General features: G+C 39.4%; 1 protein-coding gene across 1 annotated transcript; it reads right to left on the minus strand.

Moving 5' to 3' along the window:
- Nucleotides 1-3,867: 3,867 nt before the first annotated feature.
- Nucleotides 3,868-13,251, minus strand: LOC144994333 (uncharacterized). Its single transcript, XM_078951896.1, has 6 exons — nt 12,957-13,251; nt 8,905-8,984; nt 8,461-8,542; nt 5,939-5,983; nt 4,539-4,661; nt 3,868-4,447 (listed from the first exon to the last, which is right to left on the minus strand). The coding sequence occupies exons 1-6, from the start codon at nt 13,020-13,022 to the stop codon at nt 4,352-4,354; spliced, it is 492 nt and encodes a 163-aa protein (XP_078808022.1). The 5' UTR covers nt 13,023-13,251; the 3' UTR covers nt 3,868-4,351.
- Nucleotides 13,252-20,489: the final 7,238 nt, after the last annotated feature.

Consider the following 20,489-nt stretch of genomic DNA (forward strand, 5'->3'; position numbering starts at 1 on the left):
CTAAATTTGGTAGGAGCATAAATTTAGAGGTATTTGTGCTTGCAGAGGTACAATGACTCTCCACATGACAGTAACTGTTTTTCAAAGACTTTCCATGGTAAAGAAAGGCTGCTTTGATGATCCTTATGTGACTGAATCACTAAAATCGAATCCTCTTGAGAATGGATCCAGCTGAATATTTTAAAATTCTAATTCTACACTTTTGACAATTTCTAATAATTAAGTGTGTTGAAATATTTGTTCCTGCAGTGCCAAATTCCAATGAAGTATTTAATGTACATTTTTTCTTACTTTTTCCCTCATCTCTTCCACACATGAAAAACAAAACCAATCAGGGGTCTGCAACCTGAGGCTCTGGAGCCACACACAGCTAATATTTCCCTCCATTATGGCTCTTTTGCTTTAACCCTTGTGCTATCCTCTGCATTTTAACATTGGGAGTTGGGTCATCTAGACCCACTAGACAGTGCTCTGAACCTTTCTTCTTCAATGATTTGTGATCTTCACTGGTGTCCATGGATTAAATGAAATCTTTCCACCTTTATCCACCTTTGCAATGGTAGGGAGAACACATCAATGTAAGGGGGGGGGGGGGGGGGGTCATTTAAGATAGCACAAGGGTTAAAGAAAATAGCTAACAAATTGAATGAAAATTTGAGTTAATTTGTTTTAGATCAATTGAGTCAGAGAGCTGAACAAAATGATGGGAATAGTTTTAATCTATTGTCAGAGTGATTTATGATCAGAAGAAACTTAAAGCACATATTCATAGCTCGTGCTGGTTTGCGGCGCCTTCCGTCCGTGAAACCAGGGTTCGACTCCGGGCTGCTCCCAGTTCCCTTCTCTACCTCTGTGCCGGTTCCAAGCCCGGTTTGAGAAGGTTGCGTCAGGAAGGGCATCCGGCGTAAAACATTGCCAAATTTACCATGCGACTTGTTCGCTGTGGCGACCCCTGATGGGAGAAGCCGAAAGTGGTAGATTCATATCTTCTACTGCACAAAATCCTCTAATTGCAATTCAGAAGCAAAATTCGTAAAGGTAATATTTGCAATTGCACACGTCTGTGGCAGCAGGAGGATCTTGTTTTACACAGAATGTGTTTTATTTTGAAAGGAGCTTGTATTTGGTGCTGTCAAAAATTAAATATCATTATATATAGAAAAAATCTAACACTGTTTTGATTCAATTATCCCCTTGTGCTATCTTAGATGACCCCATCCTTACATTGATCTGCTGCAGCTCACACTGATCATCAGAATAAGAAAGAAAGGGGATTGAAGTGACTTTGAATGGGGCTTGCTTGTTGGTGCCAGACTGGTCTGAGCATTTCAGAAACTGCTGATCTACTGGGATTTTCACCTACAACCATTTCTAGGATTTATAGAGAATGGTCAGAAAAAGAGAAAATATCCCGTGAGGGGCAGTTCTGTGGACAGAAATGCCTTGTTGATGCCAGAGGTCAGGAGAATGACCAGATTTAAGCTGAAAGAAAGGCAACAGGAACTCAAATAAGCACTGGTTACAACCAACGTCTGCAGATGAGCATCTCTGGATGCAAAACACATCTAACTCTGAGGCAGATGGGGTACGGCAGCAGAAGACCACACCGGGTGCCACTGTTGTCAGCTAAGAACAGGAAACAAAGGCTACAATTCACACAGACTGGACCAAAACTGGACAAAAGAAGATTCTTGGCCATCGTCTCCGTCTCCTTGGTGTGGGTGTGCTGCACAAGAAGGTGGTTGCTCTCTTACACCTTGAGCATCATTACAAAGCCACAGCCTACCTGATGGCTACTTCCAGCAGGATAACGTGCCATGTTATTAAGCTTGAATACTCTAAGACTGGTTTCTTGAACATGAAAATTAGTTCACTTTGATCAAATGGCCTCCATGGTCACCAGATCTCAACCCAATAGAGAACCTTTAGATTAGGGAGACTGGCATCATGGATGTGCAGCTGACAAATCTGCAGGAACTGCGTGATGCTATCGTGTGAATGTGAAGCAACCTCCTGAGGAATGTTTACAGTACCTCGTTGAATCTATGCCATTAAAGATTAAGGCAAGCCTGAAGGCAAAAGGGGGTCCAACCCGATAGTAGGGGTGCAGGAACAAAATCGGTTCTGCAATACATGTCATATAGTTATATTTGTTATATTTGTATTGATTTTAAATGGTATCAAGACGATATTTATTTAATAAATTATGGGCGTCCTTCAGCGACCTAACTCTTGTTTTCCACTTAAACCCCCAACCGCTGGTTGGCAGCAAAGCACACTGAGCCTCTTTGAGCAGCTCTACATCGCACAAAACAACTGCAAGATCTCAGCGAGAACCAGCTTGTTTTGTTGTTATGAGACTGGGGCGGCCGGGGTGCAGTGGTAGGGCGGTCGACCCATGATCGTAAAATTGCAGGTTCAATTCTCGCCTTGCACACCCATGCGTCGAAGTGTCCTTGGGCAAGACACTGAACCCCACCTTGCCTCTGGTGGTAGGTTGGCGCCACTGTTCGGCAGCGGAGCCGCCACCAGTGTGTGAATGTGTGGGTGACTGCGTGAATGGGACTGTGACTGTAAAGCGCTTTGGGCCTTCAAGTAAGGTAGAAAAGCGCTATAGAAGTATACGCTATTTACCAATTACATGCACTACTTAGTTTTTACTTAGAATGGGTATCAAACCAAAAACTGTGCCACGTTGCTGCCAGTATTATATAAAAACACAGACTGCTGTGCTTTTTAGTGGGATCAGATAAGAACGAGTGAAGCAGTGAAACAGTGTAGCTGCGCAGCGGCTAATGCACGGAGCACCGGCCAAAATGCTGTCAGCAAAGCAGGCCAAGGTTCTGCAGAACCTCACAGCAATAGAGTCCAGTTCTGCGAATGATGGATCAGAGCGAAGTGTACAAAGGTCTGAAAAAAGGCCAACGTCGTGGTGATGAGCGATGAAATCGGTTTACTTCTGCATGTGAGAAAGCAGAGCAACAGCGCTGTAGTGCAGACTGTCATGTAAATAAAGCATCTTAGACACATTAAAGTGTGCTCCTTCACCCTGTCATGCTGCCTCATGTCACTTTAATGTTTCTGGAAAGAATTGGTGTGTTTTTTCTCCTTTCTTTTTTAAGTACCGTTCAGGCTCCTGAACCATTTAAAAGAACTGGAGAAGCTACGTAATGTTGAAAGTAGCACTTTATTTCCTCAATCATAGTTTTAGAACCTTATTGGCTAAGGCCCATTCATTCTCTTTTATTTTTAATACTTAAGAATATTGATTCCTTCATTTATCTTCTATTCTGTTTTATCCCTTTCAGAGTCACGGGGCTGCAGGAGCCTATCCCAGCCACCTGCTGGCGAAGGCAGGCAACACCCTGTACAGGTCGCCAGTCTGTCACAGCTGAAAAATATTTTGCTGTGGAAATCAGACAATGTTGACTGTTCCCTTTAAGAACAAATTTGTTTTAAGTTACCAAGATAAAACCACTATGAATTTGCTTGGGTAAAAGCAGCTTATGTATGAAGATACAGTTGTAATTTGACCATTTTAATACAAAGAAAGGTGTATTAATATTTAGGCAGTTATTCACTTAAAAAAAAAAAAATTAAAAATGTGTTCTGGTACAATATTGAGATCTGTATCCTATCGTCAGACTCCTGCCGATACACACCCCAACCCCGTACTTGCAAGATATAAAATTGTCAGTGAGTGTATGTTCAACAAACTTGTCAGGTGACAAGTGTATTAATGACTTTTTTTATCGTAACAACTCCAAATGTTAAAGTTTCAGACAACAAAAAACATACTATAAGTACATACAATATTTAGAGATTGCAATAACCATAAAACGAAATGTTTCATAAAAATGGACAGCCTTTTTACCGCGGTACAGTGTTTGTTAGTACCTGAGGAGGTGGTACTAACAAATCAATGCTTTATTCTTCTTTAACAGAGATCTGTGTCAGTGCCATGCAAACAGTCCGTGCATACAGATTTTTCTATTTTCATTTCTCCACAGAGTGTTTTGGGTAACTGTAAGACAAAATATGACTAAATAAATCGTAGAATGAGATATATGGGTAGATACTGTGAACATGTACTCCAAAGAGCAGTGTATAATCTGTGCATAAAGTACAAGAGTTGTTCCTACAGGTCAAAAAAATTCCAATTGTCAATTTTAGCACACAATGTTTAGAATATAAAACTTTGAGAACATTATCACAGTTTTTGAAAGAAACAATATATGTACAAAATACTTATGTGCAGTTATTCATAAATATATAAAGATTTACATCATATTTACATCACATCTTGTACCAATATTTACAATAATAAATTCTTTAATTTAATTATCAACATTTACAAGCTGTTAAGTTTTTGTAAAGTATTAGTTAATGTTTTTAGGAAACTGGAAATATTTTGCAGGGAATGCATTTCACACTGCGGACAACCAACCTGAAAACGAAATGAAAATATATAATGAAAAGTATAAAACAAGATTCCTAAAATATACAAGAAATGCTGGAGAAACCCAAAAGACACTTACCTCAGGAGTGAGAGTTTCATTAAAATGGCGGAGGCAGTCTGCTTTTTTGTCATTTATTTTTTCCTCAATAATGACCATTATCAACTCCACCATGTAACACTTTAGCACCATGTGTTTACATTTCTGGGAAAGAAAATGCATGTGTCAATGGAAGCAGTAGTTGAGGGAGATGAAGCAAACTCTAGTCAAAGCAGCCGTCCCTTGAATTTTGCACTTAAATTTGATACAGAATCCTATAGGTGACTAAAGAATGTCTTCCCAGTGTGCCAATATATATCTAAGGTTGTTATTTATGCAATATTTTACTACTAATCCTTACGCATCAATGAAACAATACATTTTTATTTTTGTTTTTCATGGGGTTTAAAATCTGGCCTTGTTTTATTTGTTGTTGTTTTTTTGTTGTTTTTTTTTTTCGTCAACCAGAGTATTCTGATTCTTACCAGAGCTTGTAAAAAAAGGACATTACTAAAGATCTCTTTCGTCATTGGCCAGGAATTACGAGGGCGGGGCAAAGCAACCAGAGAAAGAAAAATGATAGTCCTTAGCTTTGCAATCCTTCTTGGGATAGTTCACTAAGTCAAACTTTCTGTTCTACTGACCAGTTTTGAACGTCTGTATCAATGTCAGGTACAACCGCTTTTACTGTAAGGCGGTTACTGAGGAGACGCCGGCTATCAAGTACGCTGATAAGAGTTTATGACATACAGATTGTCAGGAGAACAGTGTGAGAAGCCATGTGAATCACATTAAGAGTTGTTTTAATTAGTCTGCATACATCAGAGATTTAAATGATTTGCTGTGTCTCGTCATTCCTCTAATTTTTCTGCGACTCATCGGTTGCTTCCTTCCTACTCTGTTAACATCCCATAATGCCCGGCTACAGTGGCCATTTTGGTCCAATTGCTCCAAGCACAGAGCCCATTCAGGCTGAGGAAACGGGAGTTTAGTCCTGTTGGAAACGAACAGAGACCACTTTTAACGATGGGTCGGAGAGCGGTTCCTGGTCCCAGACTAGGGTTTTTTCAGTTTGAATGTACCCCTATTTTCAGTTATAGTTAAAATTAAAATAATTAACTCCCAGCATGTTTGGGATGGGGCTTGCTGCCTTAAACATTTTTGACTTGGTAGTATTTCAAATGTAAGTTTTAGTTAATAAACCATCCCACTTTAGCCTTTTAAACAAATGAGAACATGAGTGTAGTTGTGCATGTTGTGAGGAAGACAGAGGAGCCCTATCTTTTTTATTACTAAAGAATATTATATTTACTTATAGCGACATCTAATAAAATACATATTAAAATACTGATGTCAAAACTCTTTAAATAATAACTATGCAGATATATTTGCTGATCTTACTATTCCTAAAATAAGGTAAACATTACACTTTCATAGCTTACCTCAACGTCACTTAAAGGCGCAGTGTACAGCATTGCATCTGATTTCTGAAAAAGGGGTAAAAAAAAAGCACACATTGTAATCACATTCTAACTGTAATGTAAAAAGTAAGCCAAAAAAATACCCACAAACTTTCCACAGCAGTTTGAAAACTATAGTAATGATTTCATGGGTCAGTTAAAGAATTGACAACAAGTATCTTTTCTGTAATCTGAAACAAACAAATAAACACGGGAGGTAAAGATCATAAAAAAAGCTTGCTGAGAGACGTTCTATAAATTCCATAAAAACAATTATTATGAGAAACAATGAGTGGAAAGTCATTTTCTTACATTGAGCAATTGTCAATGACGTTTAAATCCATCTTCTAGGATCTTAATGTATTCAATTAAATTACATGTATGACAGAACATATGAAACTAGGATCATTTTATCAGTTGAGAGGAGAACTTTAGCCAGAATAAATGTCATTATAATTATTATTTCATCAGTATCATACTATACTCTTAAAGATCTGGAATCTGGCCTATTGATTTTGTCTGGTGCATATCAGCATCATGTGTGAAAAAATAGCACCTAACTTTCATATACTTTGTACAAACCTAGACATTTTTTAAGTGTATGATCTGTTTTAACCCTTATGCTATCTTAGATGACCCCACCCTTACATTGACGTGTTCTCCCTACCATGACAAAGGTGGATAACGGTGGAAAGATTTCATGTAATCCATGGACACCAGTGAGGTTCACAAATCATTGAAGAAAAAGGTTCAGTGCACTGTCTAGTGGGTCTAGATGACCCAACTCCCAATGTTAAAGTGCCAAGGATAGCACTAGGGTTACAGGCATCCACTCTGCCACATACTCTATGTGTTAATATCTTGGGGGGAAATGTTTTTATGCACTTTAGATGAATAGGTGAGTTGGGTGATTGCCAAATGTGATGTAATGTTTGTTTTTCACCACTGAGAGGTGGAGGTTTGGAGGTCAGAAAGATTTATGTCATTGTGTTAACATTTCATAAGAGTAACTGTTTTGAGTCAGTGTGAAACATTACTTGGTGCTGGAAAAGCTTTTATTGTTGTAATCTAATTAATATTTTAATCGTATTTTACTAACTCTGTTCAATAAAAATCCACCACAGTGGAAAATTGGTCAGACCCCTCAGTAAACGAAAGAAAAATCCACAAATACCCATGAAACTGACAAAAATAATAAGTATACTGTAAATTCAACCAATGATTATGGGATATTCCTTTTGAATTGTATTACTAAATAATTTGGCATCAGGTGGCACATTTAATCCAGAATGCCTTTGTTTTTAAAACTCTGAGGTTATAAATTGAGTCTGTAGATTTACATGGGAAGCCTCGTAAAAAGAAAAAAACACGCACACCTGAAATTAATTTCCAAAGACAGAAAATGTGAAAAACATTGCTTCTGAACCCGCTTAATCCCTTTCATGGTCATGAGGGTTCCTGGAGCCAACCCAGCAACTGTGGTCCAGTACAGAGCCACACCCTCACAGAGGCAAACATACACACTTAGGAGCAACCTAAGGTCACCAATTTACTTATGGACTGTGGAAGGAAGCCATAGTGCCCAGAGAAAATCATCCATGTGCAGGGAGAGCTCCATATAGAAAGGTCTGAGCTGGGATTTGAACCAGGGTCTTCTCACTATGCCCTGAGAGTGCTAACCATTGCACCACCATTCATCCCACTAGGACAAATTGGCGTTGCAAAAGCCTAAAATCATTCTGTGTGTGATTTTATAGATCAAATATAGATAAAAATATAGATCAAAACTTACTGACATGTCTGGAGGCATCATTTTATAACAGACAATTACTTATGATAGGAATATTACACAATATATTGTGAAGAAGTCAAAAAGTTCAAATATCAGAAAGATGCAGAAATGAAGTAAAACTCAGTTATAAAGAATTTCTATTTTCATCACTTCAGTTTTTCTTTATCCGTTTTCCTCTTACAACAAGGCTGTCTACATTCCTGTGGACTGCTCAGGGGGTGACTTATAGCCTCTATATAAACATGGTTGTTATTAATTATCTTTATCTACTGGCAAAACTCTCCATCCGTCTCCTTCTGCAGTCAGTGTTGAGGGAGATAATCCTCATGTCCCAAAACAACACAGAGATTGCAGGTTTGAAGTCACCTGCGATGGCTATTAGGCATTATCATGTATGTGGTTAAATTATTTTACTTTTTTTAGAGGTACAGTCATGTTAGTTATGACATCACTGTTGATCAACAAGAGTCAAGTCTGTTAATGATTAGTACATTTTCTTTTGTCAGTTTCAAGTTATTCAGAGAGTTTTCTGAGGTTTCATTTAAATAGCTAATTTTTATGTTTCTATGACAAATTTGTATTTGGTTCATATAGAAAACGAAAGACATTTGGACTGTATGCATTACTTTGACAACAATCATATTTCTGCAGGGACTGACCAGAGATAAATAATCATAACTAAAAATTGACTGTGTTTGATACTTTCTCTCACCTTAAGGGTGCTATCCAGATTCTCCAAACAAGTCAGGAGGTCCTCTATTTCAGAATCAGCACGTGTACACGTAGTCAAGAAGCTTTAAGACAAGAAAACACAATAGCTGAATATCAAATACTGTATGCAATTTTAAGTTGCTTCTTTTGTTTTATTTTGTTTAGATTTTTCTCTGTATAACCAGGCCTTGGCAGTTTTTACAGTCATCATTGATAGACACGTGTGATTTATAAAACTAAAATATACTACCAGTAGATGTATCTTTAGTATTCTCATTCAGATTTCTTAAATTGGAAAATTCAATAGAATAATAAATGAAAAACACAAAAGGGAAAGAAAAAATACAAAACATTGACTTGCTTTATGTTTTTTTTACATTTGTTAGATTTGTGCTATTTTATGGTAATGGTGAAAGTTATGAAAACAATAGTTCCTTTGATTTACCTCAGAATTAAGAAGGAAAGCCACAGCTGAGTTTTGTGGTTGTCTCGACACAGGTTACAGATCTGGATCTGGCTGTCTTTCTAGAAATGGAACAGAAAAATGATCACATTAAGTTCTTTAAAATCACTCACACTCTTTACAGTTATCCGTAGTACAATTTGATATACAGGGACGTGCACATGATTTTAGAGGGGAAGGGGCTCAAAGCCAGAAAAGGGCAGCAGAAACACTTTTTTTTCTCTCCTATAAACCCAAAAACTGCAATTCTCACATAGCTGGATGTTTACAGTTGCCAGAGTCAAACCAGACAGTGAAAATATAGGAACCCTGGGAAAAGGGATTGCACACCCTTAAAAGACTGTTGGATAAAGCTGATTAGAGAACCTACTTTATGTTCCTGTTGTTATAAGAGGAAAACAATGGTGTGCTGTTTTTGGCACAGAAGGTACTTTCGCATTATTAAGACAAAGGGTCAAACTGGCTTTGAGATTAGAGACCCTTTGTCCCAGCAATAACCACAGCTTCACTTTAACAGATGGGAAAACTCAAACCAGCTTCTATGTTACATGGCTATCTGACTATCATGGCTGCCAAAATCTTGTCCTTCTGGTGATTTTGGAATGGGATTTTTTGACACCAGCATCCACCATTACTGATTTAAGTTCCAACAGGTATGAAGTAAAAGGAAACACACACAAGGTCTATCGCACATTTTTACTCAGTCCAGAAATGAAACATCTGTTTTGGTGTAAGGATGCTTCTATAACAAACTTATATTTTGCTGTACCATCCAATTGTGCACCTGATCCATATACAACATTAACAAAGGATATTTCATTTAAGGGTGGTAACTTTTGGTTCCCATCACCCTTGTGCTATCCTAGGCACTTTAACATTGGGAGTTGGGTCATCTAGACCCACTAGACAGTGCCCTGAACCTTTTTTCTTCAATGATTTGTGATCTTCACTTAGGGAGAACACGTCAATGCAAGGGTGGGGTCATCTAAGATAGCACAAGGGTTAAAGTGAACCAGAGAGTTTGTTTCCACCAATAATCCGGAAGTTTTCTGTCTCAATACACCCAGCGGACCAGGAACCGCTCTATCGGATCTATCTTTTGAGGTGGTCTCGGCTAGTTTCCAATCGGACTGAGCTCCACAAAGCATAGAAATTTGGTCGGATAAATGAAGGCTCATTAAAACAACTTTTAACGTAATACACATTGCCCCTCACACTATTTTCCGTTTCAGTAAAACTGCTCCGAAAAAAGATAGAACATTTTTCTTAGTCTGTTAACAGTAAAAAGTCACAAGCTACATCTTTTCAGACATTAAAATAGAAATATTAATAAAGTGAAGCCATCGAGTTATTTATGTACTTTTGCAAACTTTAAATCAACTGAAATGAATTTTTGTTCTTTTTGTCTCCAATACAACTGCTTCGGTTGTTGCCCTCCCAAGGAAAACACCCATTCATTCATTAACGTTACCCACTTCATCTGAAAGGGGGTCAAGAGGCTTGCTAGAATATACATATATATGCAGCAATGCAGATTTGAGCAAAACTCCATCTGCTCATTGTTAGACAAATGAACAATTGTTGCATTGATGGGGGAGCAGTGGTTAGCACTTTTGCCTCACAGCAAGACGGCCCCTGTTTCAAGTCCCGACTGGGTGACCTGAAACAGAACAACAATGGGGGACCTTTCTGCGCAGAGTTTGCATGTTCTCCCATACATGCGTGGGTTTTTTCGGGGACTCCGCTTCCTCCAACCTAGGGCTCTGGTGGGAGCCCTAGGTGTGTATGGGTGTGTGACTGCGACAGACTGGCGACCACTCCATGGTGTACCCTGCCCTTGCCCACGAGTAGCTGGTTTAGGCTCCGGCAGCACCAAAAGGGACAGAAAATGAATGAATTATTTGATTTAGAAAAATGAAGGTAATGAATTGCATAGATCTGGTAAATTATTAGTTTTATTGATTTATGTTTTAATTATTATTATGTTTTAATTATTATTATTTAATTATTATCATTAATATGGTTAAAAATGTGTTTTTAATAAAAGTTTGAACATAATTCAGGCCAAGTAAAGTAAAAGTAGTAAAGGTATCTCCCCACAAAGATTTGTGTGCTCTTAATGTGTAGATTTTGAAATATCAGTAAATAAACAATGTTATGTACAAATAGTTCATAATACCATGTTTATTAAACAGTATTTATTCCCAAAATACTATATATATCATGCCAAAAAAGTGTGGACACACCTGATGTACATGGATCTATTCATCTTCAAGTGGATGCATCGGAATGTAGAGGAGCAGGGAGCTTGTGGCCCAAGCTCCTACATCACACCTACAAGCTTTTTGCAACTGCTTTTTTGCACTTCTAAATGGAAACGATTTACACAGCTTAGAAAGGATAATAGTTTAGGCTGTAAGACAGGAGTGCTCATTACATCGATCGCGATGACCCCTCAATCTTCAAGGACATGAGGGTATAGATCGCATGCATGCAAAGATAAATAACCCAAAATTAAAATTATATTTCTGCAAAATCCGTCAGCGAATCAAAATCCACACCGAGAAGTACATGACTTGATTGACATGCAGAATGGCCAATCAAACATCCACTTATTTAAACGTCACCGCATATGCATCTTTAAATACACTAAGCATAAATTCTGTCTGTCATCAGAAAGTAGCTACTTGCCCCGCGGCACGTCAAATCCCCAGCAGAAGAGCACTCCGGCCCACTGGAGTGTTTATTGAGACCCAACGGCCCCGCGAGCTCACTTAGGCAGCAGTGCTTTCCTGTAGCACACGCTTTAGAAATGTCATGCTCACCCCATTGCACAGTTTACTGCAGAGTATGAAATACGATAGTCGCTGCTTTCTAATTTTGCAATAAAACACCTCACCTGTTGGTGCAGAAGTATCTCCTACTTAGTACACAAAGACTTGTGTGTGTGTGTCTGTGTATGTGTGTGTGTGTGTGTGTGTATATATATATATATATATATATATATATATATATATATATATATATATATATATATATATATATATATTAGGCCTGCACAAATACCGCAAATTTATCGTTATCGCAATATCCAGCTCTGCAATAGGCATATCGCAAAAGACTGCGAATATCGCAATAAATCGTAAACCCAAAATGTGTTAAAACAATCTTATGGCAGCTTGACGCATTATACGAATCAAATAAATCCCTTTATGCTTTGACCAATTAGATGGACGCCTTCCCATTGTTTACCAATCAGATGGAGGCCTAATATGTTAGATGTTTGTCACCTATGTCGATGAGGGTCATTTGGAGAGTAATTTTAAACTGTTGCAATGAAATGGGAATGATGTTTTTGGCATTTTTCTATTTTTTTTTTATAAACCGCAAATTATATCGTTATCGCAATATTAATCTCTAATATCGCATATCGCAAGTTTCCTCATATCGTGCAGCCCTAATATATATATATATATATATATATATATATATATATATATATATATATATATATATATATATATATATATATATATATATATATATAATGATCTATATATATGTATATATGTATATATATATATATATATATATATATATATATATATATATATATATATATATATATATATATATATATATATATATATATATATATATATATATATATATATATATAAAAAACAGGAGTTTTCACCGTAATGACACCTTACATAAACACCAATTTCAAGCTACTTAACTACTTCCAGCTCCCGGGGGTGGTGCTTCAGGAACCATATGAGCGTCAACTGAAAGTGAAACCAATCTGGAGACGGTGAACCTCCGTAGCTTTTCAGCAAATAAATCGTTGATCCACAGGGACACAAAACCCGAGCTACACATGCACCTTCAACACCTCGGCTTTTTTGCCTTGTTCCTGTTCAAAGTGCTACAGTTGGGGTCACAGAGCCGGAATTCTCTCTCAGAGTATTGATAAGTGTAGTTATTTCAAAAGGAAATAAGATAAACCCTTATAATAAAAAAAGAACGCTCACCACTCGCTGGTTCCGGAGACATGTGAGTTTAAAGAGGACCATGATGATAGTCATGAAGACCATCATCTGCGCAGCCGCCGCGGTTGATCTCCTAAACAGCGAAGCCGCAGGTCCGGATCACATGTTTGCATCTCATATGTGGCTGTCGAGCTGGTTTGTCTCATTGGTTTGAGGTCTGAATCCCAGATTTCTGCTGAGAGCGCGCGGCCCCGAATTTCGCAGACACTCACTCCCTGAGCGATCCTCCTGCTCAGGGCCAAGTTCACTCCTCCTCCTTGTCACGCAGCCTTACGCCAGTCACAGCAGCCGAGTAAACTTTTTTTTTTTAATCTCTCGGTTTATGATGAGGTGTTTTTCCCAGGCTCGGATTTAGCCAGTCCCACTAGGGGAGGAAACCAGGTGTGCAGAGAGTTTGGGGTGTCTATCCCGCTGAGCCCCTAAAAGGTATAGAAAACCATATCAGTTCATCCATTCATGTATCTGTATTCTCCTTTAATCCTTTGATAAATTTGGCTAATGCCCAATAACCGGGCTTGGGACATGTACAAGCAGGACCTGGGGTTGTGCCCAGTTGAGGCTCCATTTATCTTTTTTTATGTCTCTGTCTAATTGTCCATCTGTCTGTCCATCCTCACATTTCTTGTATATTGTTGTAATTTTGACTATGTTTTTTTTAGTGTTTTATGTTTTTATTTTTATTTCTTTAGCTAATTGTGGATTTTTGCAGGCCATCCCATTAAGGGGTGGGGGACAGTCATCTTCAGCTTCCCACGTCTGAAAGTGAAGCAGGAGGTCCTAACAGGCCCTCTCTTCCATCTGGATGAGCACCAGCAACTTCTCTCAGCTGCGGAACAGCACCACTTCCTGCTGCTTCTCCTCCTTCATGACAGGGCCGGATCTAGCCAGCCCATGTTGGGGAGGGAGACAGAATATCGGGGGGGGGGGGGGGGGGGGGGGGCAAGTTTGGGCATACTGAGAGGTTGCATTAAAAAATGCATTAAAAAACACTGTGCCAACTGTGCTTTAACTATTGTCTCCTGTGATCCACTTGACTTTTCTTCAAGGTTTGGATGCCGTTCCTTACTCTACTCTCTGCATTTATCCGGGCTTGGGACAGGCACAAATGTAACACTGGCTTATGCCCTGTTGAGGCTAATTTTTTTTCAATGTTTTTATTTAGTGAGTGAGTGAGTGAGTGAGTGAGTGAGTGAGTGAGTGAGTGAGTGAGTGAGTGAGTGAGTGAGTGAGTGAGTGAGTGAGTGAGTGAGTGAGTGAGTGAGTGAGTGAGTGAGTGAGTGAGTGAGTGAGTTTTAGTTACTTTTATTTATTTACTTAAAGCCTGTCTGTTTATCCATATGGTAAATGGTAAATGTTTATATCTGTTCTTTCTTTTATTTTTGAAAACCTTATTTATATATTTTTTGTTTTTTAAAGTCTCTCTGTCTTTTAGCTATTTATTCATTTGAGTTTTTTGTCTTTTCTTTCTTTTTTATCTTTTTTTGTCACTTTAGTTTATTTACTTCTAAACACACAGTATAGGTTATATCAATCATTACAGCATTAGTCGTCTGTTTTTGTGTGCAAAAAGTCCTAACAAATGAGCCCATATCCAGGCTTTTTTTATGCTCTTCTAATGAGCTAGAATAGATAAATTTTCTTTTCTTTCATGTAGCATGGTGCAGCAGAAGGGGTAAGAACTTGAGACTAAGTAGAGAAAGAGCTTTTCACATAATCCAGATGAAACTCCAATCACAATGGAGGTCACATACATACGATGGAGCTGAGGAAAGGCATTCTTATATCCATGTAGATACTTGCAGTGGGGAGGTCTACAAATTCTACATTGCCGTCAGCATCAGTCTTTTTCAACTCCTTTTCCAACATTATTTTTGCGACAAGAATCTCATTGGAATGTTTGTCCCCGTCACTTCCTGCCACTATCTGCAACAGACTTAACATGGCAACATTCAGAAAAGACAATGAACTGGCTGTCTTCAAGACAAGGAACTGCTTTCATGAGGTCGAGATTGCTTTTGGAAAATCTTGTCTCCATCTCTACAATGGCTATGTCCAAAATGTTGAGAAGAGCTCTCTTCAGAGACTGGCAAGGAGTCCAGGAATCTTGTGCACGGTCCACAGTGGACATAACAGCTGAGCTCCTTGTTCTCTTTCTTTTAGCAGTTGGTGCAGGCATGCTGGCTAATGTCTCACTCTCCTCATCCCTCATCTGCTTCAGAGCCTGCAGACATGCACTACTTCTGAAGCACAGCACAGGTCAACAGAATGAGCCTGAAGCTTGGCATTTGCAGACTTTAAGGAACCCAAAACTTTTAGAAGAAACTTTCCTGTTTCGAACAAATGATGCCTCCTTAACATCATTGGTGACCCTGATGCCTCTGTGCAGATGTTACCAGCAGCAGCTCTGTCCTCTGTGACCTCTGACAGGATTCTCATAATAGCATCCTTATTCTCCACAAGGCACTTGGTCATGGTGGCTTTTCCACCTGGTCTCCAACAGTCGTTTTAGGGAGGGGACACATATTGACGATGAAAAAATGAGTGCAGGGATCCTGATAGATCAAAAAAAGTTCTTGCACATGGCTCTGGTTGCATTGCATGGACCACTGCCAAATTCAACAGGTGGTTATAGCAGTAGATAAAAGGAATATTCTTCCCAACCTTCTTTTGCAATAAGGGTTGAACACCACCCCTGACCCCACTCATGGCAGAAGCTCCATCATAGCACTGACTGACAATTTCAGCTGTACTATAACCTGAAGCAGAAAGATGCTCCGGAATCAGTCTGGTAATACATTTTCTGCACTTGACTGACTGAGGTCAAGCCGCCCAATCAGGTGTTCCTCTGGAACACCTGATTTACAGATTTCCTTTACAGACAAATCTTATCATGACTGACAGATTCTCCACATTGCATCTGTCTCTGGTTCCAACACTTTGATGCAGAATTTGCTTTTTCATAATTATCCTTGATTTTATTTAGTACCATTTTGGCCAATGTTTCAATCATTTCATTTTGGATGTTGTGAGAGGTGCATTTTTGCACTTTGTTGTTTGTGTTTGTTTATTTTGTTGAACTTGGGGTCCTTTGTCAGAGTGTAATCAGTCATTTTTAAGAACAGTCCTGCAGAAAATCATCATTTGAGCTTTCCACACTGCCATGAAGTAGCAGTTCATTTACTGCAAGGAACTGAACTACTTCTCCATTGTTTTAAAAAAAAGTTTTTTTTCAACCTGAGTGAGCCTTAATAGATTACTAATGCTTTTCCCTTGTGGCGTCTCTTTGAGACATTTCAGACCAAGTATTTGCATTTTTTATTTAATATTGGCTTGATGCATGCTTTGTGAGTCCCTTGTCTTTTTCTAGTGCAGTTTTCCAATTAATAAATCCTTGTTTTGTAAAAACCAAATCCCTGTCAATAACGAGTGATCACATAATTTCAGCGTTAAAGACCAGACGTTGACTCCAAACAATGGCTGAGGTCTCCTGGGACTGAGCGACCAAGTGAGATGAGGAGGGGGGAGTGAAGCAAGAGGCCACGCCCTGCCTTGCATCTACCAATCAGCATTAGCTGCTACTTTGAATGAGAGCCAGACAGAGCTGGGAGCACTCTGTTATTATTTAAGTATTTTTGAAATTTGGACCATTTGCATGGCGTCACATTTCAGGGGGCAGTCCTGGCATGGGGGGCGGGGGGGGGGGGGGCATGGGGACCCCTTTCCCATGCCAAGATCCGGGCCTGCTACACAATGGAATCAAAGGTCACGGGGGGGGGGGGCATGCTGCAGTCAGCAACTAGGGCCCTGTGGGTCTCTCTGGCTTGTTGTTTTCTTCACATTTAAAAATGACTCTCTCGAAAATAATAAATCCTTGATTTTATTTACGGTAATACCAATTTGGCCAATGTTTCAAGAAGTCCAAGACACCAGTCATTTCAGAAAACGAAATTCAAAACTTCATTTCAACACAACTATATGTACTCATGTATTTTCCCAAAGCAGGAAAAACACATTAGTGGAAAGTAACCACCTACCTATGATACATATTTTTTATACCACTCCTCAGACAGAAGTCATGCATTTTGGTGCTGATAGGTGGAGGTCAGACGCTTCAAATTAAGTATGTTTCAATAAATAATCCATACGAGCAACTTTTCATCATCCTACCGCTGAAAACCTAAATATCGATGAATTTTTTGGGTGAATCTTTGGAAAAAACTGAATTGATCTATGAAATTATACAAGACACTTAAAGAACTTGAATAAAAAGCCTAAATTTCTTGTATGGATAAGAAAAGGATCAACCTAGATGTTATGATGGTGGCATGCAAAGAGTTTAGCAAACTATTGGAACTGCAGAGAGGCTTGAACCAACCGCCCATACCTGAGACATTAGAAAACTGCCAAGACTTACGGCGTACCCTTGTGCTATCCTAGGCACTTTAACGTTGGGAGTTGGGTCATCTAGACCCACTAGACAGTGCACTAAACTTTTTTTTCTTCAATGATTTGTGATTTTCACTGGTGTCCATGGATTATATGAAATCTTTCCACTTTTATCCACCTTTGTAATGGTATGGTGAACATGTCAATGTAAGGGTGGGGTCATCTAAGATAGCACAAGGGTTAAGGCAGGTGTCTGCAGTCAGAGGCCATGGAACCACATGTGGCTCTTTGAGCTCTTCCTTATAGCTTTTTAGCTTTTTTTTTTTAGCTGTTTTTATATTTTACCCTTTCTGATCATTACTTCTACATTTTAGAGCATACACCAGTACAAGTGTCTCCTCACCCTTAGCTGGGGTGTTTTTGTTTGAGCTCCCAGAGTTTTGGCCCTGCTTGTCCTCTGCCATCTCTTGTTCTGGGTCCTTTGAGCCCAAGTCAGGCGCATTGGACCCGGGGGTTGGGGGACTGAGGGGCAGGAGGTGATGGGGATGAGTTGTGCTCATGTTGCTTGGATGCTGACACCCTGGCCAACAGGAGGACAGGGCGGACAGCACCTTTTGGGTTCTCTCTTCTTTAGCTTTCTTATAATAATTTCTCTTTTATTTGTGTTTGTTTTTGTGTATTTTATTATGATGGGCTTATTCTAATATATTTTTGCATGAGTGGGGATTGGTGTATTTGTGTTCTTGGTTGTTTCTATATACAACACCTTGAGCTGTTCTTTTTACATAAAAGGTGCTTTAGAAATTAAATTACTTTGAATATAATATTGACACCAAAATTTGGTTGGGAGGGCAGGGCATTTTTGGTCAGTACCTTAGTTGCAGCACTTTACAACTCACTCTGCTGGGCTCCAGCAATTCGTCCAGTGAACAAGGCTTCATTGTTTACCAAAGTCAAACATTTTGACAAATTTTTGAGTGCCCAATGACGCAAAAAAAGATATTTTAGGTCAGTTAGCACAACCAAAATTCATACTAAGTGCACACCGGATTATAAGGCGGACTATCTATTGTTGAAAAAAATTCAGCAATTTATAGTGTGCCATACGTTTCAAAAAATAAGGTATGGGTCACTTAATTAGATTTGATTTAATTTTTTTTTTTTTTTTACATTTAAAAATGTCTGGCTGAGATGAAACAGCAACAATAAAATTAACAATGCAGTTTTTTTTCAGACTGGCAGATGTTTGTAGACACAGTGGATGGAGACATAAACATGTATGCAGACTCTGTTGTGGGCTACATCAGGAAGTGAATTGATGACACGGTGCCCCAGTCCCAACATCTGGATGTACCCCAACCAGAAACCCTGGACTAGACCAGAGCTGCATGCAAAACTCAAAGCCCGCACCACTGCCTTTAAATGAGGAAACCCTGAAACCTACAGCCGATATGACCTCAGAAAGACCATCAGGACTGCCCAGAGGAAGTACAGAGAAAAACTTGAATCTTCCCAACAAAGCCACAACCCAAGATGCCAGTGGTATGGACTACGCTGCATCACAGACTATAAAGGGAGGAGCAAGCCAGTAGAACTGTCCATTGCATTACTTACAGAAAAACTAAACACCTTCTACACTTGCTTTGATGCAGACAACACCACATCCATCACAAGACCACAAACCTGACGGGAGCTGAGAGCTGTGCTGACCAACTTGCCGGGGAGTTCACAAACATCTTTAACTTGTCTCTGAGCCAGTCTACCTACCATGACCATCATCTTTAAGACCTCCACTGTAGTCCGCACCCCAAAGACCCCTACAATATCCTGTCTCAGGGACTATCGGCGCATAGCACTCACATGTGTCATCATGAAGTGCTTCAAACAAATAGCAAAAAATGCATCTGCAGCTCTTTCCCCGACACCCTGGACCCCTTACAGAGCTAAGAGGTCTACAGACAATGCCATCGCCCTAGCATTCCATACCTCACTCAGCCATCTGGAGAGAGAGAACACGTAAATGTGAATAGTCTTCATTGAACACAACTCGGTATCCAATACCGTGATCCCTTCCAAACTGGTCTCCAAACTTGCTGCTCTGGGTTTGAGAAGTCCACCAGGAGCAACCCTACATTGCTCCTGGTGGTAGCGGAGCTACCCAGTGTGTGAAGGTGTGTGCATGAGTTCTTCCCAGAAAGTTCTATTTTGGTTTCGTCTACCCACAGAAGATTCTACCAATCCTATTCTGGATCCTCCAAATGCTCTCTAGCAAACTTTAGACGGGCCTGCACATGTACTGGCCTCAGCAGGGGGACACGTCTGGCACTGCAGGACTTAAGTCCCTGGTGGCATAGTGTGTTACTGATGGCAGACTTTGTTCCTTTGCTCCCAGCTCTCTGCAGGTCATTCTCTAGGTCTCCTTGTGTGGATCTGGGATTTTTGCTCACCGTTCTTGTGACCATTTTGACCCCACTGGGTGAGATCATGCTGGGAGCCCCAGATGGAGGGAGATTATCAATGATCCTGTATGTCTTACATTTCCTAATAATTGATTTCTTCACACCAAGCTGCTAATATTGTAGATTCAGTCTTCCCAGTCTGGTGCAGGTCAACAATTTGGTTTCTGGTGTCCTTAGACAGCTCTTTGGTCTTGGCCATAATGGAGTTTGGAGTGTAACTGTTTTGAGTTGTGGGCATGTGTCCTTTATATAGATAAGTTCAAATTGGTGACAGTAATAAAATTTAACCAGTGAAGGACAGAGGATACTTTTACAGAAGAATTTACAGGTCTGTGAGAGGCAGAAATTTTGCCTGTTTGTAGGTGACACAATACATATTTTCCATCATAACAAATAAATTCTTTAAAAAATGCATATGCTTGTTCAGATTATTTCCGTTTTGTTTATTCTTTTTTCATACAAAAAGGAATGTTTATTTTGAAAAACAAGATTCTGTTCACCAAAGCCATCTGTCTTGACGGATCATGTGACTTCAAGCCAATGCTCGGAACGCAAAGTTAGCTCACCGCTTAACCCTTGTGCTATCTTAGATGACCCCACCCTTACTTTCACGTGTTCTCCCTACCATGACAAAGGTGGATAACGGTGGAAAGATTTCATGTAATCCATG

The sequence above is a fragment of the Oryzias latipes genome, chromosome 1 (assembly GCF_053564925.1).
Source record: "Oryzias latipes strain Hd-rR chromosome 1, Olatipes_Hd-rR_3.1".
Lineage (NCBI taxonomy): Eukaryota > Metazoa > Chordata > Actinopteri > Beloniformes > Adrianichthyidae > Oryzias > Oryzias latipes.